We start from the raw sequence: 26,335 nt of genomic DNA, 5'->3' as shown, positions 1-26,335 counted from the left end.
TTTTAAAAAATACCTTTTTTCACTAAAGCTAATTTTTAACCCATTTTTCATTACTACACAGACATACTAAAAGGTCATGAGCTTTATAAATAGAATTGGTTTATAGTACTTGCATTTAGTACTAAAGGCTAAATACCTTCATTTAGATTTCAAGTGTGTAACTGTATCACCTAACATTTTTGGAGCACTTTCTATAAATTAGGCAGAACCTTAATTCACTTAATCTCAACATATGAAGGTAAGTACTGTTACCCATATTTTCCAAATAAAGAAACAGACCATAGAGTTTAATTTACCTAAGATTACACCATGAAGTGCTTTACATGCAATTAATATTCTAAAGATTTATGGTTTAATATAATTTCTCTTCTCCTTGTTTTGTGCTGTACCATGATTAGGATGCAAAAGTAAGTTTATTACTGGATACCAGAAATTTATATTATTTTCCCTCATTAAAAGACAATGTTGCCTTTTAATTACAAAATTCGTTGCTAGTAATACCTGAAAGTTGGCCTCCTTGGTCCTTTATTTTGTGATTTGCAAAATCAGCCACTTTGGAAAATTTTTAACTAATTTTTTTCTGGATATGCCTGGTTTGTTTTGACCTCCTTTGACATTTAAAAACCAGTATTGGTTGCTACACAGAACAAAAATGCCTTTGTCCCAGGGTATTCTTTCTGTATGTGGCCTCTAGTGATGCCATTGGTTGCCCTGGGGAGGTCTGGGAAGATAGCTGTTTCTGAACACTTGCTGCTGTGGACACAGTTAACTAAAATCTCCAAGAGGAAGACATTTCTATAAATGCATGTGACAGAAAGCATGGAACACAACATTAGGTGAAGAATTGTGGGAACACAGAGGGAAGAGGTTTTGAATTTTACCATGAAGATAACTTACCTTTCATAGATATAATTGAGTAGCAGTGATTTCATAATTTGCCAGCAGGCTTGCACTGGGCTTGAGTGCTTTTTGCCTTACAGCAACGGCATCCAGCATGTTGGTAGGTAATTAGCAGGTATTTAATGAATGCTGAAACATGTTGGTACGTAATTAGCAGGGACTTAATGAATGCTGAAACGGTCCTTTAGTGGTCTCCAATGTTTGGGGCACAAAACTCCAACTAACCACTGGCTGCCACTATTAGAATACTACTGTGACGCGAAATTGCTTTCTTGATTCTCTAAAACAAGCATGTTCTCCATGTCAGTTTTTCACATTCTCAAGACTCCCTGGATCTGCTTACCAGAGTCTCACATTTTCCCTCCACAGGAAGCTGAAACCCCACGTAGTGTTCTTGAAGAAATTGGACTGACATAACTCTCCTCCCTTGTTGATGACTTCTTGTGGCATTTTACACACTGTAGATGGTCACTCCCTTCATGTCCATGTTAGCTAATGGTATAAGATGATGTCTTGTCAGTGTTACTGTTTTGCTAAGCTGCTTCATTCATGCCTACACATTTTTTTTTAAAGGGAACTTTAGTTAAGTGATAAGGGACTTAAATATGAATTAGAATGGTAGCAGAAAAAGATACCTTTTCTGGATATTTTAAAGTTTAAAGGTCAGTTTCTCTTAATCTGATTATGTGCACATATGAAAATGGCACATATACATGTAAAATCAGGCAGTATACATTTATTAATTACTGTATTTGACAAAGGAAACTTAAATTATAATGTGAAACCTGGTTTTATGAAACCAAAGATTAGTGCAGCATTTCGGTATATATAAAAAAAAGGGAATTACATGTCGCATATCAAATGAATGGAGACTTAACTTTGTTGAAACTTTAAAAAGCAAATTTACTCCAAAGACTCCTATTGGAAATTACATACCTTTCAAAAATAAAAGGGAATATTTTCAAAAATAAAGGGAATTATTTTTAATGACTTAATTGGAATGATACTTTAAAAATTATTTCTTAGGCATTCTGAATCTGGGATGAGAAACAGGATTGTTTCATAATAGTAAGCACATAATTTTTAAGGCCAAGGCACATTTGACTCCTGAGATGAATTTTTTTGTGGTCATAATGACATGCGTAGTTTTTGATGCCCAAAATAAAGTGAGAATGTTAATTTGCCAGGAATTCTTCATAACAGTATCTTACAGAAAACATGTTGCTCTCTTCACAGTGTTATGTGTAAAGTCATTGTTCAAAGCATGAATGTTCCTTCTGGGATGCTTGTTAACGCCAAATTTATTTTGCTTCCCTATTTGCTTCTCTCCACTTAGAAGTGCTGCAAACTTTACAAAAGCTTCCTTTCTTTCCATGGCACTGCCTAGTTAACAGAAGTCTTATAAAAATTTAAAAAGACATGTTTCATATAAAATGAGAGTTGAATGAGGTAAAATGGCATTAGTTGGCCCTATATTTTTTAAAGCTATATAATTGTTCAGCGTCACTTTTCTAAGTACTTATACATATCTAAACATGTCTTCATGGTTTATACTTTCACTTGTATATGCTGGGCTGGATTAAGCTTTGTTGTGATTGTGACCAATATTCAGGCCACGTGAGCACTGTCTTATCACTTCGCCAATTAGTTGTAATAAACGTTCAACGTACAAATACTGGAGTGTGTTTTTATCTCTTTCCAAAAGTTTGTCAAACTATGGAGAGCTGCTGAAGAAAGAATTTCTAATTTTTTTTCAGTAAAATATTGAAAATTCCCCTCCATTTGAATATGGTGGTTGTTACAAGCACACACAAGATACATGGTGGAAGATCTAAGGAGCCTTCATGTACTTCATTAAATAACATGGATTCCATGCTGTTGTGAGCTTATCTACACATTTGTTTTCAATCAATAAATGCTGCTTTTAAAACCTTGATGCAGTTGACTTTTCTATGCTTTCTGAATGAACAACTCAGATTATTCCAGGTAATCAAAAGGTATTTCAAAGCAACTAGATTCCTCTTACCCCCTTGTGAACTGAAGGTGCTAGCACACATAACAGAAAGCGACTAATATTTGCCAACTGTACTACCTAATGTATGCAACAAATCAAATCTATGGCTATCGTGATAGTTAAGGGACCTCCTATTACTACAGATAGGAAATGCTACATTCTAAAACTGGGATATTTATGGAGGAGGCAGGACCTACCATCAAATTAAATTGCTAGTCTACTGGAAAAAAGACATTTATAGGTTTAAAAAGCCTCCAACATGCAGCTAGCTATTTACTGAAAACAGGCCTGTGGGCTTCTGCCAGCAACATATAGTTGGAATTTTTGAAACATAAATTGTAATCAGACAATATATATATAAACCATTAATAAATTTAAGTTCAAGATGGACATTTAGCAGGATAATGGACCAGTCAGTGGTTTAAAAACTTCCTGCCCTTCTACCCTACCACTGCCTATTAACATTTGAGGGGAAAGTCATCAATATTTCAGTTGTCTTGAGCTCAAGATGGTGGTTTTCTTTCTTATCCTCCATGATCTACTAAGATTTCAGCATTGCGGACCACATTTAATTGCATACATCTTGATCATATTTAGAAAAGTATCAAATAGTGGATTTAATGATAATAACTCAGCATTACTGAAACCAGTAGATATAGTTCAGTCATTTTCAGGAATAAGCAGGCATTTAGAGTCTGGAACAAATCCGATTTTTTAAAGTGAAATTCTCCTAGACCACGTGCATGATTTCTTTTATTGACTACACATTAAAGAACTCTCATCCTTGGCAGATATCATGCAGAAATCCCAATTTTGAAGAAACTTTCTTCCTATCTAAATTTCATTAATGTTTCAGTATTTTATGTATCTTAAGTCCTTATTCCCAAATGGCAAATTAACAAATGTCACATACTCCAAAATTCAAGATCCCAAGTATGTCAATGGAAAGAAAGTTATAAAAAAATTGATAAAGCTGGTGTCTAGGTGTAATATTTTTGCTTGAAGCTTTTTCTGCATTAGGTTCTATTCTCTGACCATTCTGATTTTTATACCAGGATTGCTTTAACACTAGGCATATTTAGTAGCAATTACCCTAATATTCCTGGAAATGACAGAAACCAGCTTTACTCCTATATAAAGAACTTCCCAACACACTATTTAAAAAAGTATACCATGACAGCCCCCAGCTGAAGAGTAGGGGGAAAAAATGGACTTTGCCCGTCAGTACTTTAAAGCTGAGAAAATGAACTTTAAAGCAAAAAAGCTGTTCAACTATTACACATAGAAAAATCCAATAGATTATTAATAAAGAGCAAACAAGCAGGGCACAGTTGCGCTCACCTGTAGTCTCAGCTATTCAGGAGGCTGAGCCAAGAGGATTGTTTGAGCCCAGGAGTTTGAGGCTATAGTACACAACGATCATGTGAACACTCACTGGACTCCAGCCTGGGCGACATAGCAAGACCCTATCTCTAAAAAAAGGGGTAGGGGGCAAACAAGAATCAAAAAACATTCAATACACGAACACATAAAATTTATCAAATTGGTAAGGATTAAAATTACTTGGCGTTGTGGGAGCAGCAAAGTTTATTGTTGACGTAAATGTTTTGTGGTCTGGCAGGCAACTTGAACATATTTTAGTATTCATCTCCTTGATACAATTTATGCTAAGGAAATGATCAAAAATATGTGGAAGTATTTAAGAAAATTCATCACAGGATTGTTTTCAGCACAGGATTCTTTAATAGCACAAAATTTAAAATCTAACAATGAGAATATGGTTGAAAAAACTGGTAGATCCATACTGTGCAGTGAGTAAAACGAAGAACAGGGCTTGATAAAATATGACAATGCTTCTCGTGAATAAAAGCATATTCAACTGCATTCATATATGTTCTTTATATAAAAAAATGTCTACATAGGGCTGGGTGTGGTGGCTCACACCTATAATCCCAGCACTTGGGAAGACAAGGTGGGAGGATCCTTTGAGCCCAGGAGTTCAAGACCAGCTTGGGCAACATGGCAAAACCCTGTCTCCACAAAAAAAATGTTTAAAAATTAGCCAGGTGTGGTAGTGTGTACCTGTAGTCTCAGCTACTTGGGAAGCTGAGACAGGAAGATCACTTGAACCTAGGAGTTTGAGGCTGCAGTGAGCTATGATCATGCCACTGCTCCCACCTGGGCAACAAGCATGAAAACCTATCTCTAAAAAGAAAAAGAAAAAAGTGTACACACTAAAACAATGCTCCGATGTTTAGTTATCTCTCAAGGTTAGGATTACAAGTAATTTTCATGTTGTTATTTATATATTTTATGTTTTCTATACTAAACATACTTCGTGATTATGAGAGAACAAAAATATTTTTAAATAGAATTCCAAGCTACATAGGTGTCAGCCAGACTTGCAAACCCATCTGCATTCATAGCCTTCTATCCGAGTATGTAGCAACCACAATAAATAAGATCTACCATCATTTAAGAACAAAACAAGTTTATTTGGATTTGGGACTTTGAACAGTTCTGTCTCTATTACCTGACCTCCTCCTCCCACGACTTCGGGACCTAGAGGAACTTTGGCTCCGACTGCGGTGGCTTCTGCGGCTCTGACTCCGGCTGCCCCGACCCCGGCTGCGGTCCCTATTTCTTCCTCTGCTTCGTGAACTGTGCCTCTCCCGACTCTTTGATGTGCGTTTGTGAGATTTCTTCCCCCTGTGACTACTCCTTTTCCTCTCGGATTCCCCATTTCTTTTGTAGGAGTGGTCCGGACTTGGGTTTCTCCTTCCCCGCAGCCTGCTGTAGTATTCGTCGTGGTGGCCCATCCTCTCCCTCCTCTCAGAGTTCTTGCCAAAGGAGGAGCCAGTCCGATCTGGAGACAAGTAGATGTCTCTATTCGCTTCCCAGAATTCATTGTTGGGATTTCTGAACACATGAAGAAAGTTGCAGTGTTTTCCTCTTGGGCATTGTTGTATTTCAAATAAACCTGCAATGGCACAGTGACAAAACAGCACTTATCACTGCATGTTCTGAAGATGCTACTTTATCCTTTTCAGAAGGTACATTTCTGATGTTTGGATATGCTAGAACTATTTTCTACCTGTGTATGTAAAAGGGGCTTACATAAATTGATGCCATAATTTGGTTCCCACAATTTCAAAAGTGCTCTAACAAATGACACTCTGAAAGGTAACAAATCCGAAGTTTTCATTAAGAAGAATAGCTCGTGCTCCTATTGGATTATGGTGCAGACTGCAACTGAACAAAATGGTGACCATGTTATCTTTTCCAGGGTTTCCCACTGATTGACGATTTTGATCCCTGATTAACATCAAAGAGTCAGCTCTTTGGGTCCCTGTAGTAGGGTGGTTTGAGGGCATGGAGGTGGTAGGCCAGAACCACTGGTCAAAAGAAGGCCTGGCTGGGCATGGTGGCTCACACATGTAATCCTAGCACTTTGGGAGGCAGAGGCAGGCAGATCACCTGAGGTCAGGTGTTCGAGACCAGCCTGGCCAACATAGCGAAACCCTGTCTCTACTAAAAAATACAAAAATTAGCTGGGCGTTGTGGCAGGCACCTGTAATCCCAGCTATTCAGGAGGCTGAGGCACGAGAATCACTTAAACCCAGGAGGCAGAGGTTGCAGTGAGCCGAAATCATGCCACTGCACTCCAGCCTGGGCAACAGAGCGAGACTCTGTCTCAAAAAAAAAAAGAGAAAGCCTATTAAACATGGAGGAGTCTATATTTTCTTTACACTTTAAGATCATAAACATTGCACTAATATCTCAGATTCACTAAGTGCTTTTAATACAGAAGACTCTTATCAAAGATAATCTATTTGAACAATTTTGAGGTCTTTGGAGTTCTCAAACTTATTTTTAAAGCTGTAAATTCCTCAGATATGCACAACAGTTAGAAGTGAAATACCTCCGTACTATACACTATCTACAAAAATTAACTCAAACTGGATCCAATACCTAAATGTTAAGAAATTAAACTATGACTCTGAAGAAAACATACAAGTAAATCTTTGTGACCCTGGGATAAGCAATGTCATCCTAGATGTGACACCAAAAGCACAAACAAAAAAACAGGTAAATTGGACTTCATCCAAATTTAAAACGTGTATTTCAAAAGAACACAAAGTGAAAAGACAACCTACAAAATGGGAGAAAATATTTGCAAATCATATTTGTGACCAGGTACTCGTATGAAGAATATACCAAGAATTCTTACAACTCAATAATAAAAAGACAAAGATCCTAGTTAAAAAAATGGGCAAAGGATCCAGACAGACATCTCTCCAAAGACATACAAGTGGCCAATGACAATGACAGAAAAAGATGCTCAGTGTCTTTAGTCAATAAAGAAAATAAAGTTGTTGTTGTTTTTTTTTTTTTTGAAAGTCTCCTCCTTTGGAAGAGTCAAAAGTCACACTCAGAAGCTCCTCACTGAAATCACACTGGTGTCCCAGGAACTGACAGAAGTAACTGCCTTTATGAAGCAAACAATTCTATCTCTTTCATGCCCTGAGCCTTTAAACTTAAGGGGTAATGGTTCTTTTGGTTTCCCTTAGCAAGGAATCCTAAGATCTTTCTTTTCCCTTCATAAGTGGTTTCAAAATGACAGCATCCAGGAAGACAAGCTTGCCAAAGATCCTGACTTTGTGTTAAGCAGCCATGTATAGAGCAAAGAAATACAAGTAAAGGGTAAGATAAGTGCTCCCCGGAGGCATTTAGAGCTCATCTCTTTTCACCTGGGGAATGGCCCACTGAGAAAAATCTGAACATAACTAGGCCTTCAAAACTGCTGGCTACCCTCTGCACAAGACTGGATCATTTCCTGACTGGGTTGCCACCGTCTGATATCAGTCTGATTGAATGCATGTTTAACTGATCCTAAGCCTACATTTAGCTGCCAGTGCACAAAAGCAGGTATTCCAAGTAAGGCAGGAAATGCTATGGGTAAGGTAATGTAGGTGGCAATGACAGAAGATTCATTAGGGACAAAGACGGAAAGAAACAAACAGCCAGCTCAAGCGAAGAGAGCCAATGAATAGAAAATACCTCTGAAACTGCAGCAAGGGAAATGGGGCTTCCCACAGATGTAACTCCTCAGGCTTCCTGATTTGTCAGACAGCCCAGAACTGAAGATCGGAAGACTGGATTCTAGACCCAACTCTGTCACCGATACGTTGTGACCTCAGTCACTTCGTCCATCAAGTGACTCATGAGGTTGGTTACAGATCTAAACTGCAGTGTTCTTTATAAAAGATCGCTGCTCATCTACTGTGTGAGGCAAAAAGCTATGGTTCACCACTTCAGAATACTGGGTTTCCCCCCAAAGAATATCCCTTTACATAGCAGAGGAACAACTGAGGAAAGAAATCATCACTTTGTCTTTTACCACAAATCGCCATTTTCCACCGGGTCACGGGGCAGAATTCGCACTGAAGCTGTCGTCCGGCATACCATCGTCCGTTAAACAGAGAAAGGGCTGCTTGGCATTCTTCTTCCCTTTAAACCAAAATCAAATGATATGCTTTACAGTAACTTCCTAATATGTAGATTAGCCCTGCTATTCACTAACCCTGTTATTAATTTATTATAGGACCACCAAGTTCACTGATTTTGTGCCTAGGGAGGAGGCATTAAAACATTCAAGCTCTCAAAGCTCACGATGTATTCAAGAACCCTTTTTACTAACCCTCTGAGAGGTTTCGATGCATGGAAATTGGCTTGAATCAAAGCTTCTTAATCCAAAAGATAGGAGCATTAAAAATGCAGAAGTGTTTTCCATTGTTAGGGCCTATTCTTTTCTCAGACAGGATTGCTATTCTACTTATTATGCTGTTTAATTTAACCCATTAGCCATGGGATGGTCTAGGCAAACAGTAAGATAAGCAGATATGATACAGAAATTGCTCTCTTGGCCGGGCGCGGTGGCTCAAGCCTGTAATCCCAGCACTTTGGGAGGCCGAGGCGGGTGGATCACGAGGTCAAGAGATCGAGCCCATCCTGGTCAACATGGTGAAACCCCGTCTCTACTAAAAATACAAAAAATTAGCTGGGCATGGTGGCGCGTGCCTGTAATCCCAGCGACTCAGGAGGCTGAGGCAGGAGAATTGCCTGAACCCGGGAGGCGGAGGTTGCGGTGAGCCGAGATCGCGCCATTGCACTCCAGTCTGGGTAACAAGAGCGAAACTCCGTCTCAAAAAAAAAAAAAAAAAAAAAGAAATTGCTCTCTTAGCTGGTTAAATACACACTAAGATGATTCTGGGCTTCAATCTCTGGCTCTTTCACTATACTTTTATGTTCTCTATTCTAGATATCCCTTTTTAGTTTGCATTTTAATTGTTAAAACTATGAGTAATAATATAACCATATTATAAAACATTCAAAACTATGTAACTACGAAGAATGAAATACAAATGTATCATTTTTTCTTTTTGAGATGGAGTCTCACCCTCACTCTGTCCCCCAGGCTAGAGGGCAGTGGTACAGTCATACCTCACTGCAGCCTCAACTTTCTGGGCTCAAGTGATCCTCCTGCCTCAGCCTCACATATAGCTTGGACTACCAGCACATGTCACCACACTCAGCTCATTTTTTAAATTTTTTGTAGAAATGAGGTCTCTCTTCAAGCAATTCTCCTGCCTTAGCCTCCCGAGTAGCTGGGATTACAGGCACCCACCACCACGCCCAGCTAATATTTTGTATTTTTCACCATGTTGACTAGGTTGGTCTTGAACTCCCGGCCACAAATGATCCTCCTACTTCAGCCTCCAAAAGTGTTGGGATGACAGGCATGAGCCACCATCCCCAGCTTATATTATTTTAAAATCCACTCTATATTTCTGTTTCAACTCTTAATATTTACATTTTAAATATTTAGATTTATTTAAATTTTATTTAAATAGTTTAAAATATTTTAAAATATATGAAAGCTGGGCCAGGCACGGTGGCTTATGCCTGTAATCCCAGTACTTTAGGAGGCTGAGGTGAATGGATCACCTGAGGTCAGGAGTTAAGGACCAGCCTGGTCATCAAGGTGAAACCCCATCTCTACTAAAAATACAAAAAAATTAGCCGGGTGTGGTGGCAGGCACCTGTACTTCCAGCTACCAGGGAGATGGAGGCAGGAAAATCGCTTTAACCTGGGAGGCAGAGGTTGCAGTGAGCTGAGACCACACCATTGCACTCCTGCCTGGATAACAAGAGTGAAACTCCATCTCAAAAAACAATAATGCCAAGCGCAGTGGCTCACGCCTGTGCGCCCAGCACTTTGGGAGGCCAGGCAGGCAGATAACAAGGTCAGGAGTTCGAGACCAGCCTGGCCAACATGGTTAAACCCTGTCTCTACTAAAAATACAAAAATTAGCTGTGCATGGTAGCAGGCACCTATAATCCTGGCTACTAGGGAGGCTGAGGCAGGAGAATCGCTTGAACCCAGGAGGCGGGGGTTGCAGTAAGCCAAGACTACGCCATTGCACTCTAGCCTCGGCGACAGAGCAAGACTCCGTCTCAGAAAAAAATAAATAAAAATAAAATAAAAATAAAAAATAAATAAAACATACAAAAGCTATATATCCAGTAAAAACATTCAGCACATCAACAAAAACAGAACAACAAACTGTGGCAAAATAGGAAGACATTCACAAGCAAAATACTTACGACTGGTACTGAACATATACGTTGCCCCTCAGGTGCGGTTCCAAATTGCAGCTGACCTAGGGAGCAATGAAGAACGCTATCATAAAAAACTCAGTAAAAGAAACTAGCCATTCATCAAAGGTAGTTTGTCCAGGCTAACATTCCCCAAAGTAGTTACCAATCAAAGATTCCAAAATAGAGATACTAGCTGACTCTTGCTCTATTTCAGGCTTACTTGGCACATGGCAGCATGCCTGATCCCTGTTGGTCCAGGTCTGTTTTTTCCCACAAATATGAAATGTTTCACACATGCATAAAAATACAGAATACATCATTCAGCCTATATATACACTACCTAGATTTAACACTAACGTTTTCCACTCTTGAATGAGAATATTTAAATATGTAAAACATTAAAGACCCAGTTGAAGCCCTTCTATCCCATTCTTCTCCCTCCATCACATTGGTGAACATTCTCCACAGGCTGAGTGTAGTCTTCACATTCCAAACACAAACACATATATCCATACACAGACCTACAAAGACACAGATACAGATACACAGATACAGGCATATATACATGCACCATATTCAGGCCAAAAACCACACATACGTATCATATACATAAATGTCTATTATTTATAATGGGTATACACATATTTATGTATATATATGCAAAAAGAAACAGGTAATATGTATTGATAAGCAACAGATAGTATTGCTTTGTATGTTTCAAAATTTTATATAAATAATATTTATTCCACATTCTTTTTTCAAGATGTAGTCACGTAAACTTAATGATTCATCTTAACTACTGTATACTGGATATACCAAATTATAAAACTTATCTATTCCTCTAATGATGGTTTTTCAAGATGCTTCCAATTCTTCATCCACAAACAGTACTGCAGTCAGCATTCTTGAACAGGTTTCTGTGGGTATAAAGATCTCTCTCTACTGGGCATAGCCAGGAGTGTGCCAATTTATAGGTTACACGTACCTTCACTAGGTATAGACAAACTGCTCTCTGAGATAGTTTTTACTAATGTACACATCTTCATCTACTCTTGGTATTAATAGAATTTATAATATTTTTGCTTGATAGGTGTGAATATCATCCCATTTTTATATGTACTGTTCCTATTACTGGTTAGGTTAAATATGTGATAATTTGCCTTCAACAGAGACAAATCTGATTTGTTTTTATATCTTGGTATAAAGAAAGGTCTTCAAATATTCATACTAGTGTTTAGCATTTATGTTCAAAATGAATCTATAATTTTACAAATTTGTTTGGGAGTATTTTTCTTAGGGTATCCAAAAAGGGGCAGGATCCACACTCCATGACAGTTTGTAACACCACCCTTAGAAGGAAGAATAAAATGCTTCAGGAGTCCATGTCAGTTGTGCAAGCTAGGGTGAGAGAACTCTAAACAAAAGAAAAAATACGTTGTGGTGGTTGTGGTTTGTGGGTGCAGCCTGTTGCAAGCAATGGTGCAATTTCCATGAACTAGTGTGAAGTTTTGAAAGCAGCCCCACTACCACTTCACAGAAGCAGTATAATCAAGAAACCCTACAAGGAAAACCACTGATGTAATCCAATCCCCTCACTTTCAGGATAAAGAAAAGGCAGGAAGAAGTGACAAGACTTGTTCAAAAGCACAGGGCTAGTCAAACCACATGGCCTCTTCTGCCAGCTTCTAACATGATATTATGTGTGTGTGACCAGGCAGTTCCACTTTAGTGGCTATTGCTTGTGCTGAAAAGTAGTGTGAAAACAGGAAGGTATATGCCACAGAAACAAAAGGTTAAGGAGGAAAAAAAAATGAAAAAGAATTTTTACAAATCTTAAAATCAGTTGATAGAAGTATAGCCTTAAATGTCAGGAATATCTTTGTTTTTTGGGGGGGTGTTCCAACTTTTCATCATCATTTGCAACTAGCAGGAAAAAAAATTACGGTTTCATTCCTGTCTTTTCCCAAATTATGGGACAATTTCCTTGCCTCAACATAATGAAGGCATTCCAGTTCAGATCTGATGAAATAATAGACAAGGCAGGGAGCTTCACCCTGTTAGAATTCAACTAATGGGTCCTGTGAGCAGCTGAGATTACATCTGGCCTTAGCCTTGGATTAAGGAATATTTTAAAATAATTATGTGTCATCTGAATGCCTTTTCAGCAAGTATGCTGCATCACAGACGATGGTTTTTATAATACTATATTTAGTACTGAAAGTATCCAATGAATAAAATCAATGCAAAAAAAAAAAAAAAAAAAAGCAAGAGGGGGTTTGAATCTAGATTTATGATTTATGTTTCTGTGTGGCTCTAGAAGAAAGAACATACACCTTGGGTAGAAGCTGCAACTCGGCACTGTCAACATAATGCACCAACAAACTTAGTGAGTGAAATTGTGTCACACTGTGTACATGGAAGCCACTTACAGAGGAAGGAAGGGAATGCACCATTTGTCACATGTAGCTTCTAAGTGAAGGACTAGATGGCTATGTGCAGGGGACCTGATACAGAGAATTCATGTGTTTGAAAAGAATCAGAGCACAAAGCTACTAAATAAATGAAAGATCCTTTCCAATCTAGACCCCTAGCATTCAGGAAATACCATGCTAGTACAATTTATGATTTCATGTGGTATTGATGCGACACTGGCAACGAGGTAGGGAGTGGAAAGAGAGAAAGAGGGAAGTCACATTTACAGAGTGCAAGCGTGCCTGACCCCAGCTGAGCCTGTGTCCCAGCTCTCTTATGCCATTAAGTACTGCAGGGTGAAGCAAAGCAGTCCCGTCCACACACATGCCCACCTTGAACTGAATCACTTTCCCCACGTTCTTGAACTCAGGCAGCACATCCTCATAGAAATCTAGGAACTGTTGGTAGGTTTCTTCCTCGCTGTACTCCAGGCTTGCGTCAGGGTCATAGTCATCCCTCCTGCACTGCTCCATTCCAAATGTTGTAAACATGCTCTTAATAAGAAGGGTAGGACTGGATGTTGGGAAATTATGTTTACGTGAACATCTGCAGATGAAAGAAAAACTTAAATTCACTAGACCAATAATTTAAAATTACACACAAAACACATGCTTTAAATTTTGAGATAGAAACTCATGTAATTTAGTTGTTTTGACTTAACTGAAAGATAATAAACCCCACACAGATGCCAAGTTTCAGCACTTAAGAGGATTGTTTTAAGTGCTGAAACTTGGCACTTGCTGTTTTAACGTCAAGCTGGAAAGATTTCAAAGTTCATATACCATTCAGCTGCCTTTGAATGAAGTTCAGGAAGCCTCATACATGTTGAACCATAGGGGAAAAGAAGGCCCACTGATTGGTGTGACGGGATGTGTGATATGCATGAAGATGTCACATGTGGGACTGCTGAGAGGAAGGTGGGAACTAACAATGCAATCCTGGTTCTGTACAATTGTCGGTGGACTCAATGTTTAGACAATAGGGTAATTCAAGAATTTCCAGTTAATGAAGCAATTCAGTCTCATCTGTGTACAGCATCTTGTAGCTTTCATGGCATTTTTACATTTTTCCCCTCTGATCCTTGTATCCCTCTAGCACTAGTATTTTCTCCACTTTCCAAAGAAGGAAGCTGAGACCTAGAAAAGCACACTTGCCCGCGTCATATGGCTGGGAAAAGAGTGATCCAAGACATCTGCATTAATCTACAATCTGGCGCCTGTTCATGATAGGGCATAAGAAATATAATTTGTTTTAGAGACAGGGTCTAGTTCTGTCACACAGGCTGGAGTGCAATGGTATGATCATACTTCACTGCAACCTTGGATTCCCCGGGCTCAAGTGATCCGTCTGCCTCAGCCTCCTAAGTAGCTGGCGCATGCCACAGGTGCATGCTACGACTCCCAGCTAATTTTTTTTATTTTTGTAAGGACAGAGTCTCGCTATGTTGCCCAGGCTGGTCTCATGCTCCTGGCTCCAAGTGATCCTTCTGCATCGGCTTCCCAAAGCTCTGGGATTACAGGTATGAGCTACCGTAGCTGCATCATTTAACTGTTATTTAATGAAGGTGGCTAACCATTGTGAAGAACAATTTTCTTTTCATAGTTTAAACTGGATCAAGGCTAAGCTGACCATGCTGTACCTAAATAATATTTCAAAAATCCTTCATATGAGTTTACTTTCTTATTTACTTCCTTCTCCTAACATAAAATGAGGGGGGAAATGTAGTTCAAGCTTCCAAATATGCAAATTTTTCCTGGTTATGTTGCCAGTTAAAAATTGGTAAGACAAAATTTTTTTTGGGGGGTGGGGAAATCCACAGAATTTAGGAAGAAAGAAAGTTGAAGAATAGGATGTATTGGGAAAAAGCAACAATGGCCCTGAAGTGACTAAATGTTTAATCACACTTTCCACGTCTGTAACGTCTCTCTAAGTACCTATTGAGGTAATGCTCACAGAATACCCAGCATACATCATGCTTAGCTCAGAAATGCTTAATCAATGTTCATTAACATGAAATTTTCTATTTTCCAAATGACCTCCTGGATTATTCAATTAGAGACCTTGTAATTAGATCCCTCTTCCCAACTACTGACAGAATAAAGAGCGAAGACTCAACCTGGCTGGCAACACTAACAGTGAATCAAAATGTTATAAGTAAGAAGCACACACAATTTAACAAGGAACCAATTTAAAGAGGTTAAAATTCTGCTCAAGGAATTCCTAGATCTGAATGAACTTGGGCCTAGTTCCCAGGATGTCAAATAAGCATTTGTCAGTTTTGGAATAGAAACGAAATCCCTGTTTGGGGAAAAATCCCACCTGACCTAAAGACGATCCTTATAATCTAAGTGTATACAAAAGGCCAGTCCTATAGCTTTTACTGAAAAGTCAACTAAGAGAAGTGACATTTACGAAGGCAGTCTAAAGCTATGGCCCCAAGACTTTGTGGTTCTCAGAATTACCTGGGAAGAACAGATTTCTTCCTACCCTAGACCATCTGATCAGACCTCAAGGGGTGGGGGACCCATATTTTCAAAGTAGCTCCCTACCTAGTCCTGAAGATCAGCCATATTTGGGAACCACTGGTTTAGGGCATACTATTTACCCATTATTCTGACACTTAAGTCACTTTGCTGCAAAAACCCACGGTTGTTGGATATTACTTTAGGCCAAGGATGGCCAATAAATGGTGTGGGTATCCAAATGCCTTCCCAGGTATAGCTAACTGACTACTCCTCTTTTTCTTCTCAAGGAAGTACTCCTGGTACCCACTACCTTTGTCCTACATAGAATCACCACATTGCATGTTAAAGTTAAACTGCAGGCCAGGCACGGTAGCTCACACCTGTCATTCCAGCACTTTGGGAAGCCGAGGCAGGAAGATCACTTGAGGTCAGGAATTCGAGACCAGCCTGGCCAACATAGTCAAACCCCGTATCTACCAAAAATATAAAAAAGTAGCTGGGTATGGTGGCACACGCCTGTAATCCCAGCTACTCGGGAAGCTGAGGAAGGAGAATCGCTTGAACCCTGGAGGCGAAGGTTGCAGTTGGCCAAGATTGTGCCATTGCACTCAAGCCTGAGCGACAGAGCAAGACTCCATCAAATAAATAAATAAATAAATAAATAAATAAATAAATAAAGTTAAGCTGCAATCATTTATTGAAGGTCACTATAAGAAACATTCTCATGAAAATTACATACGCAACTGTTATAAAACATCTATTAATGTTATCATCCACTTTCCCATTTAATATTTTTGTAAAATATTCCACAGGAGAAACCTTTAGAATCCGGTGCCAGGAAAATTTCCATCTTTCTAGAGCTATCACTCATTCTTCCTTTTTGGTAAGAATTACAGCTTATTATCTGCTTGAGATGCATTCAAATATGGAGAAATAAAAACCCAGAGAAAATAATTCGCTTTTTCTTCCTCTCCTTGCTTTCAATTTCCTTTACTTTAACTTAATGCACTAGATCATGAGCCTTCTCTAAATCACTTTTGCAATTAAGTGAGTTATAAATAGACCAGTAAGTTTTACCTTCCATGAGTAATTACTGCCTTTTAGGAGAAAAACAAATAGATTCCCCTCAAAGCTGTGACTCCAAAAACACCAATTCCAGAATGGCTCAAGAACTGAACTCTGTACTAATTACAAAAATAACCAACCAAAGAAATGCTTAGGTGATAGAAGTGTTCCTCTGATGGTCTGACAAAACTTAATGACAGAGCAGAACGGCTATACAATCTGGAGCAAGTCACCAAGGCTCTCCAGAAAAGGGGAACAGAATGGTCTACTTGTCTAAAGGGATGGTGCTGGATTTTGTAACTGCTAATTTTGCAGAATTTTATGTCACAACTTATCTCTTGAATGATGAAAATCTCTACATTGCTCTCATACTTTGATAGCTGTGATAGGAAAATTTCATATGGCTATAAAAATTATAAGGAATGTTCACAAATGAATTTGACCACTGTCCCTATTTCCCTGAACTGAGTTGAGGAGATGGAATCTGAGGGCATGACGGGCCATTCCCTCTTTCTGCAAGGAAGGGCCTGTCAACCAAGTTCTCAAAATCGTTTAAGACATCTCTCCCCTCCTCTCACGCCCAACAAAAGGAGAATCAAGAATCAGGCTACCATGGGTCTTAACTTTAGAGGAAATGTTAGAGCTAGATCCTACATCAGGGATCCTGCAGCTGGAAAACCTTAACTGCAATTTGGTTCAACTACCCACGCAAATGTGAACTTACATAGAGTCTCAGTTGTCTCTGAAAGGTTAACTCACAGTGCATTTTTCTTTGGTGGGAAGTTTTTTACACCAATCAATTATTACCGTTTCTTGCTCAGATTAAGTGCATATTTGAGAAACGCTTCTAAAGGTACCAAAGGGAATAAAGTCTCTTTCCTTTTCTTGGTCAAGTTTTTCAAGAGGAGGCTGTCTACTAGTTTGCAGATCCTGTGAATCTTTTCACAGACGTTCTGGACATCTGCAATCCCACCTCTAAAATACAAAAGGGCGTACATACCCGACATTAGTGGCTCTCAATCCTAGGGCACACTAGAAATACCTGAGGACATTTCCAAACTAATGCCACCCAAATCCCTGATATTCTTTTATTTATTATTATTTTTATTTTTATAGAGGCTAGGTTATACCATATTGCCAAGGCTGGTCTCCAAGTCCTGAGCTCAAGCAATCTGCCTGCCTTGGCATCCTAAAGTGCTGGGATAAGAGGTGTGAGCCACCACACCCGGCCCTGATATTCTGATTTACTCAACTTGAGGTAGGACATAATTTTTTAAAGCTTTCTAGATGACTCTAACATGCATCCAGGATTGAGAACCACTGTTAAAAAATGAAAAATGGCCAGGCATGGTGACTCACGCCTATAATCCCGGCACTTTAGGAGGCCAAGGTGGGTGGATCACCTAAGGTCAGGAGTTTGAGACCAGCCTAAAATGGTGAAATCACACCTCTCCTAAAGATAAAAAATTAGCTGGTTGCGGTGGCGTATGCTTGTAATCCCAGCTACTTGGGAGGCTAAGGCAGGAGGATCGCTTGAACCTGGGAGGTAGAGGTTGGGGTGAGCCAAGATCGTGCCATTGCACTCCAGCCTGGGCAACAAGAGCAAAATTCCATCTCAAAAAAATAAATAAATAAATAAATAAAAATAAAAATGGTATGAATGTTTAAATTAAAAAAGAAAAAGAAAAGAATCATAGAGAAGGCTATATTTTCAAAGAAGGGAAAGAAATCCTCACAGCATGGAAACTTTTATGAATAAAGTAAACCTGACAGATGACATATGGTTTCTGATTAAATACATCTGAATTTTACTATTCATATCCCTTTTAAGGATTAATAGGATGTTAAGGTTATGATTAGATCTTCTCTTCTGCAGAATATATGGCGATAATTATTAGATTTTGCCTCAGATGGACTCATTCACCATTAGGAATTATTTACCTACTTTAAGTTGTTCATTCATAAACAAGCCAAATTATAAAAATCACCATTACCTGCCATATAATAGGTGTTCAAATACTTGCTAAATGACTTAAGAGATCAACACCAGGTTTCCACATGAATGTCTTCTTTCAAAAACATTGACCCAAAAGGGGCAGGGAACAAGAAGAGTGTCTCAGAGAATAATGGCAAGAGTCACAATAATGAAAATACCAGCAAGTACTCCCGGGCCCTGTTCTCCCGGCTTCCCATGTGTGTGCTCATTTCAGCCTCACAGCCTCCTCAGAAAGATGAGACTATATTTAATCCCATTTCACACATGAGAGAATGAAGGCACACAGAGATTAAGCAACTTTCACAGAGTGACAGCCACTGAAGCCCATTTTTGAACCCAGGGGTCTGTTGCTGAGTCTGAGCACACTCACTGACACTAGAAATTAAAACACTTTTCCTCTCCTCATTTGGATCCTGTCTTTCACAGATATCCCTTTATACATGACAAGTTTTTTTTTGTTTTTTCCTTTTTTGAGGCAGGCTCTTGTTTTGTCACCCAGGTTGGAGTACAGTGGTGTGATCATAGCCTACTACAGCCTGGAACTCCTGGCACATGCCAAGTTTTAAAAGCCTATTGGCCAGGTGCAGTGGCTCACACCTGTAATCTCAGCACTTTAGGAGGCTGCGGTGGGCAGATCACGAGGTCAGATTGAGATCATCCTGGCTAATACAGTGAAACCCTGTCTCTACTAAAAATACAAAAAATTAGCAGAGTATGGTGGTGCATGCCTGTAGTCCCAGCTACATGGGAGGCTGAGGCAACAGAATCACTTGAACCCGGGAGGTGGAAGTTGCAGTGTGCCGAGATCACACCACTGCACTCCAGCCTGGGCGACAGAGCGAGACTGTCTCAAAAAAAAAAAAAAAAAAGCCTGTTTTGGGCACAGTGTTTGCCCTTCAAAAACTAAAGCCAAGCTGCTCCAAGCATCTTCAAATATATTATTTCCCCATCCCAGTTGTCCACCATGGACCAATGCAAGCTCAGGAAGAAACCAACAAGCAAAGGGGCTTCCTAAAGATGTGGAATAGAAAGGAAGCACCCTCAGAGAACTAGGCTAAGCCCACCCAGGGAACAAAGATAGAAGGAACAGAGATGGTCAAAGCAGAGGATGATCAGCTGGAAAAATGAAAGCAGCGGCAAGAAAGCAGCAGGTGTATGATGACAGACATTTGAAACAGAGGCTTGTGCCTCTCCCAAAAGAACTCAAAAACTTCAACATTTTGAATCACTTCATTCTGACATGATAAAACAAAATTACCTATCTCCAAATCTGCAAGCTCCTGTTTTACTGTAAAAGGGACAATTAGCTCGATCCTTCTCCATTACTCTGAAATCCACGGGTGGTTCTGGGTTTTGCCATGTGGTACCATTTTCCAGCTGTTAAAAATAAACATGACTTTACTGGTGGTGTAAAAACCCATGAAAGACTAACTGTTTCAAAGTATATTAAAATATTTTCCTCAAAGATAAACATTTTTCATTTAAATGCAAACATTTAAGTTGTAATAGGCAATCAAGACTTTACAAACAACCGTACTAAGATATGAGCTCCATTTCTCTTTTGGCTCCTGGTCACTTTTCTTTATCTGGGATCACTACTGCAACCAGGGGCAGCCACCAAGGTTTCCATCAATTCTAAAAAGAGCCCAAGAAGGCTGGGCATGGTGGCTTATGCCTGTAATCCCAGCACTTTGGGAGGCCGAGGCGGGCGGATCACCTGAGGTCAGGAGTTCAAGACCAGCCTGACCAACATGGAGAAACCCCATCTCTACTAAAAATACAAAATTAGCTGGGTGTGGTGGCGCATGCCTGTAATCCTACCTACTTGGGAGGCTGAAACAGGAGAATTGCTTGAACCCAGGAGGTGGAGGTTATGGTGAGCCTAGATCACACCAGTGCACCCCAGCCTGGGCAACAAGAGCGAAACTCTGTCTCAAAAGAAAAAAAAAGAAAGAAAAGAAAAAAAGAGTCCAAGAACTTATTAGGGAACCACCACAGACAGAAATGGAAGTTACTCTGATTCAAGGTAAACTGTCCACTGGAGGCTAATGGTATGTGATGTTGCTTAAACACACTGTACGGACTCTAAACAAGTCCAGTCCACAGGGGTCATGTATACCATTTGTATTTGCTCATCAGTAAATTTTGTTGTTGTTGTGTAAATTAAAGGACCACAAACATGATTCCAGACATCCAAACATGATCTAAGTAACCTACCACAAAACTAATATTACTGGAACTATCATTCTAAGGAAACATTAATTGGTCTCAAATTCTCAATGAAAGGTTTAAAAAATACCTCATTTTCAGCCCGATCCAGCATCTTCTGCACAGCTTCCTAAAAATGGTACAAACATAGGACTAATGAAAACCTAGAAGTCAGGTAAGTCACATCTGGTTTTCTGGTTAAGAAACTCAAGTGTAACAATTAAAACACACACATGCACATGAGCACACATGGTTTCCGGTTCTAGTTTTCCTTTGAAGCACAGATTTTTTGAAAAGCTTTCAAAGGATATATAGCTGAGACTTCTTTTTTTTCTTTTTGAGATACGGTCTCACTCTGTCACCCAGGCTGGAGTGCAATGGCATGACCTCAGCTCACTGCAACCTCCGCTCACAGGGTCAAGTGATCCTCCCACCTCAGCCTTCCTAGTAGCTGGGACTATAGGCGTGCACCACCATGCTTGGCTAATTTTTCTATTTTCTGTAGAGATGGGGTTTCACCATGTTGCCCAGACTGGTCTCGAACTCCTGAGTTCAAGCAACCCACCCACCTTGGCCTCCCAAAGTGCTGGGATTACAGGCGTGAGCCACCATGCCCAGCCCATAGCTGAGACGTTCTATTCAAATAGAAAATGTACTAGATCACATTGCAAAATATTTTAAACAGTCTTATAACAGTTTCAATAATAGTAATATTTAGTATATTTGAGTATATATACCATGTTCTAGTTTGTAAGAGGAGGTATTAGTGAATATAAAACACAGCCGGGCACAGTGGCTCATGCCTGTAATACCAGCACTTTGGAAGGCCAAGGCAGGTAGATCACGAGGTCAAGAGATTGAGACCGTCTTGGCCAACATGGTGAAAACCCGTCTCTACTAAAAATACAAAAATTAGCAGGGTGTGATGGCCCATTTAACAGAAGCTAAAATATGACATGACCAGTGGTAATTAGCATTTAGGAGAAAATTCTAACTTTTTAATAAGGCAAAGGAGGTTCTGTAATAAACCAGTAAATTTCTACCTAATTGCATTTGAACAAGTTGTACCTATGTTCAACAGACAGTCTTATCTTCCCTAACCCCTTAAAGCATTCCATAAGACTGTTATGTCTAACTGCTTATTTGTAGTGCTCAAAACAGAGCTCTTGTCCTCTACCCTCCCTGGCCCACATCCACCTGAATGCTCCCTCTGTCGATAGTGCTGCCAGTCATCTGTCTATTCAAATTAAAAACCTAAAAATATGACTTGAATTCCCTTCTCTCTCCTTGTCCTCTCTCCCATTCAATCTACTAGCTAGAGTCCCACTGACTCTGCCTTGACACACCCCAAATCTGTGTAGTTGTCTTTATTTGGAATCACAGGCCTTCTAACTGGTCACTGTTCCCCATTCTTCATTTTTTATAGTAAAATAAAAATGATCTGTTAAAAGGTCCGGTGTGGTGGCTCACACCAGCACTTCGGGAGGCCGAGGCAGGGAATCACTTGAGGTCAGGAGATTGAGACCAGCCTGGCCAACATGGTGAAACCCCGTTTCTACTAAAAATATAAAAATTAGCTCCATGTGGTAGCAGGCACATGTAATCCCAGCTACTTGAGGGACTGAGGCACATGAATTGCTTGAACCCAGGAGGCAGAGGTTGTAGTAGGCATAGATCATGCCACTGCACTCCAGCCTGGGCGACAGCATGAAACTGTCTCAAAAAGAAAATTTTTTTTTTAAAGAATGATCTGTTAAAAGGTACAAATATAAATGAGACAGAGTCATTCCCTGGTTAAAATCCTTCAATGGCTTCCCATTATAGGAAACATAAAATCCAAACTCCTCGTTCAAATCCAAGAAGCCCTCCATGATCTGACACTGCTTACCCCCCACTGCCCTCCTCCCCCAACCTCCTCCACTGCTCTTCTCTCCTTTGGACTCTAGATTTCAGGCTCTATGGCCTTCTTTCAGCCTTTGAGCTTCAGGCCTCTTCTCGCTGAGATCTCTGCACTCAGATGTCAGTGCAAACACCACCTCCCCAGAGATTTCCTTGACCAGGCAATCTACAGAAGCACAACTCTATTCTCCTTACTCTATCACATCACTCTCTGCTTTATTTCTTCATAGCACTTAATATGATCATATTTTGAATGATCTGTTTTGCTTGCTTATCATCTTACACTCCCATATAAAAAATAACTCAGTGAGAGCAGGGACTGTGTCTTTCACTGCTCTCTGTCCACAAGAGACGTGTCTAGAATACAGCAGAAACACATACTGCAGATTCCTTTTAATAAGCTTAGAATCTATTTCGTTTCCCTCATTTCTCTTTAATGTATCACAGATGTCCTCTGAAACAAAAGCATTTAAAACAAGCCTTAGCTGTTACCTAATTCCTGAAAGACCTCAGCTGAGGAACACTCTACTGTTAAAATGGGAATTAATTCCTCTCTATAACAAATGACAAGCTCCAAACAATTTTTCTGCCCCCTAAAAACCTAGCGTGATCATGCCTCACTTGGAAATGTGTTCATTTAAGGTTGTCTAAAATCTGCATTGAAATTAACTGATGGCCTGAGACACAAAAAACAAAAATTGTGGAGGATGTTTCTGCCCCATATTGACTACGGTGAAGACACATGTATTTTTCCCAATTATAAGGTGATTATCCAATTGTATGCTATTCAAATTTAGCTATATGACAGAAAAGATAAATCCTGATGAATCACTCAAGGGAAGATGAGCTGTGATACCTCTGAAATAAATATACTGTTAAGGAATAGCAGCAAAACGTAACAAATCAATCTTCATACATATGCCTTATAGGTTTTTTTTAAATGAGCAAGTGTGTTAGCTACAATTTTCTTTATAGCCTAAGTTGAAGAGGAAGTCAAGATTTAATACAAATAACAAAAAACATTTCCTAGTTCCTCGATATTTGAGTTCCTGATTTCTTTAAATCCTCTAATTCTTGCTGACATGTCATAAGCAGTTCTCTTATGACCTAAATAAATGTGGAAACAAAACAAAATATTATTCTCTAAAGAAGTCAACTCATATACAGCAGAACCTCAGAAAAACACAACTTGCTATAAAGCAAGGGCCAGCTGCCTGTTTTGTAAATAAAGCTTTCGTGGAACACAGCCATACCCATTTATTTACATATTATTGATGGCTGCTTTCAGGGTACACTGGCAGAGTTGGATGTTTGCCACAGAGACCAGACAAACCATAAAGCCTAAAATATTTACCATCTGGCCCTTTACAATGTTTGCCAATGCCCAGTAGAAAGGGTAAATAGGGTAAAGCTGAAGAAAACTTTAAGGAATCTGCCACTGCACAGACCCAAAGAAGAGCATCAGAAGGGAACTCTGGTGTATGTCTAGACTGAAATATGATTCTTTCTAAGCAAACAAATGAAGTGACAAGAAAAAATAAAAACAAACCCAAACTCTGACACGCCTACAGCTTATTCTTCAAACCCATCACACGGCACATCTGTATACTCAGAGGATATGCTATGCGTTCATCCTCCCATGACAGGAATCACCTCTTTTTCTTTCTTCTCCTGTCGTTTCTGCTCCTCCTCTTCTCTCTCTTTCCTTTGTTGTTCTTCCCATTGTTCCTTTAACTTTCTCTTTAAAGGGGAAGAAAAAGTAACTTTTTTTCAGATGCTTTTTAAAAACATTTCATATATAGGGCACATAAATGAAAAATTTTAAAAATACTAGTAAACTGGATAAGATCTTTTTTTTTTAAGTTCAAGATAGGCAACTCTTTTTTTTTTTCTTTTGAGATGGAGCTTCGCTCCTGTTGCCCAGGCTGGAGTGCAATGGCACGATATTGGCTCGCTGCAACCTCCCAAGATAGGCAACTCTTCACAAGAGTTATTATGGTGAAGTCATCAGTTTGCTCACTAGTTATGTGATTCCCACTGTACCTCTTGTTCTTCTTGCCGTTTTCTAGCTGCCTCTTCCTTTTCCTTCTTTATTCTGAATTCTTCTTGTGCCTTCTGCTCTCTCAGCAACCACTCTTCATGTAATCTTTGCCTATCAGTATAATGATGTAATCAGATAAAAGAAATGGGCATTAATCCACAAATACACATACACACACACGATAGCAAAATGACACGTTTTGAGACTGATTCAAAAATCATGAAAGTTATTTTCTATAAGGCCATCAAGTGGGGGTAAGAGAACAAGAAGAGTAGAGCTTTTGGAAAAGCACCACGTGTAAGCAACTATCTTCCTAAAGGGTTACAACTTAAAATCCCTCCTACATTTCATAAGTCTACATGGATGTGACATATTTTACAGAAAAAAAGTACACTCTGACTTTCCCTCTAGACTGATCACAGTGACGTTTAGGTGTCAATAAAATGGGCAGCAAGTTTCAAAGCCACATCCACCTTTTCACATTCAGAAAGCATTTCCCTTCCTATTCTAAGCATTTATTTTTATTTATTTATTTATTTTTGAGACAGAGTCTCGCTCTGTTGCCCACGTTGGAGTGCAGTGGCATGATCTAGGCTCACTGCAACCTTGGCCTCTTGGGTTCAAGTGATTCTCCTGACCCCGGCCTCCCAAGTAGCTGGGATTACACGTGCCAGCCACCACGTCTGGCTAATTTTTACATTTTTAGTAGAGATGGGGTTTTGCCACGTTGGCCAGGCTGGTCTTGAACTCCTGACCTCAAGTGATCCACCTGCCTCAGCCTCCCAAAGTGCTGGGATTACAGATGTGAGCCACTGCACCTGGCCCCTATTCTGAAAAGTAGCAATTCCATGATGGTAGCATGCTAAAAACCCAGCATCCTCTGCCATAAACCTCTGGACTACGACTCCACACAGTTAAGAGACTCCTGTGGTTTGCCTCCAAACACCTGAACTGCCAAAAGAAGGAAAATAAAAGTACATTATAATCATCTTTTTAAAATAAAGCTACAGGTTTTAAGAAACGAAGTTATAAAATAAATTAGCAAGCGTCAGCCGGGTGTGGATTGCGAGTGCAGGAGTTCAAGACCAGCCTGTCCAAAATGGTGAAACCCCCACCTCTACTAAATATACAAAAATTAGCCAGGTATAGTGGCACATACCTGTAATCTCAGCTACTCGGGTGGCTGAGGCAGAGAATTGCCTGAACCCAGGAGGTTGCAGTGAGCCAAGATCACACCACTGCACTCCAGCCTGGGCGACAGAGTGAGGCTCCACCTCAATCAATCAATCAATAAGCGAGTGTCAAGTCTATTTTTTAAATGACCAATTATAATGAGTGCTATTACCTTAAAGTGGCAAGTGGCTCAGACATCCAATATCATAAGTTTCTAATTTAAAGGTGGGGGGTTTGATTTCTGAAGTCTACTTGCCAATCAGGTGTTTAGGACCCAAAATTCATTTTTCCACTGAATTTATAAAAGGGAAATGAAATATGAGAAATTTTCCTGCATTACTTCACCAGCATTAGGAGTTCAGTAAAGTTTTATGTCTAGTATGGGGACCTAACCACAATTTTAAATAAAATATATTACATTTCCAAATAAAGATTCCAGG

The 26,335-nt window shown here is 39.6% G+C and overlaps 2 protein-coding genes across 5 annotated transcripts in view; one reads left to right on the top strand and one right to left on the bottom strand.

Moving 5' to 3' along the window:
• The window catches only part of AP1S2 (adaptor related protein complex 1 subunit sigma 2), a 29,640-nt gene extending 27,067 nt beyond the window's left edge, over window positions 1-2,573 (top strand). For 3 of the 4 annotated variants that reach the window (XR_004271118.1, XM_032285981.1, XM_032285978.1), the window contains one exon: window positions 1,270-2,573. Coding sequence is in view for 3 of the 4 variants with exons in the window: in XM_032285981.1 (XP_032141872.1) it covers window positions 1,270-1,317 (48 nt within the window). In the remaining variant the exon portion in view is untranslated. Of the gene's footprint in view, window positions 1-398; window positions 408-1,269 lie in introns of all 4 variants that reach the window. The other variant, XM_032285979.1, reaches the window with a different exon arrangement.
• Window positions 2,574-5,388: 2,815 nt separating this feature from the next.
• The window catches only part of ZRSR2 (zinc finger CCCH-type, RNA binding motif and serine/arginine rich 2), a 36,084-nt gene continuing 15,137 nt past the window's right edge, over window positions 5,389-26,335 (bottom strand). The window contains exons 4-11 of the mRNA XM_032285976.1: window positions 24,725-24,833; window positions 24,335-24,421; window positions 20,874-20,912; window positions 19,833-19,951; window positions 13,381-13,594; window positions 10,583-10,638; window positions 8,316-8,425; window positions 5,389-5,894 (exon numbers count right to left, since the gene is read on the bottom strand). Coding sequence (XP_032141867.1) covers window positions 5,407-5,894; window positions 8,316-8,425; window positions 10,583-10,638; window positions 13,381-13,594; window positions 19,833-19,951; window positions 20,874-20,912; window positions 24,335-24,421; window positions 24,725-24,833 — 1,222 coding nt within the window. The 3' untranslated portion in view covers window positions 5,389-5,406. The remainder of the gene's footprint in view (window positions 5,895-8,315; window positions 8,426-10,582; window positions 10,639-13,380; window positions 13,595-19,832; window positions 19,952-20,873; window positions 20,913-24,334; window positions 24,422-24,724; window positions 24,834-26,335) is intronic.

The sequence above is a fragment of the Sapajus apella genome, unplaced genomic scaffold (assembly GCF_009761245.1).
Source record: "Sapajus apella isolate SASKATOON/1434 unplaced genomic scaffold, GSC_monkey_1.0 scaffold17, whole genome shotgun sequence".
Lineage (NCBI taxonomy): Eukaryota > Metazoa > Chordata > Mammalia > Primates > Cebidae > Sapajus > Sapajus apella.
The sequence above is the reverse complement of the archived record's forward strand: the minus strand, read 5'-3'. Positions and strand labels throughout refer to the sequence as shown.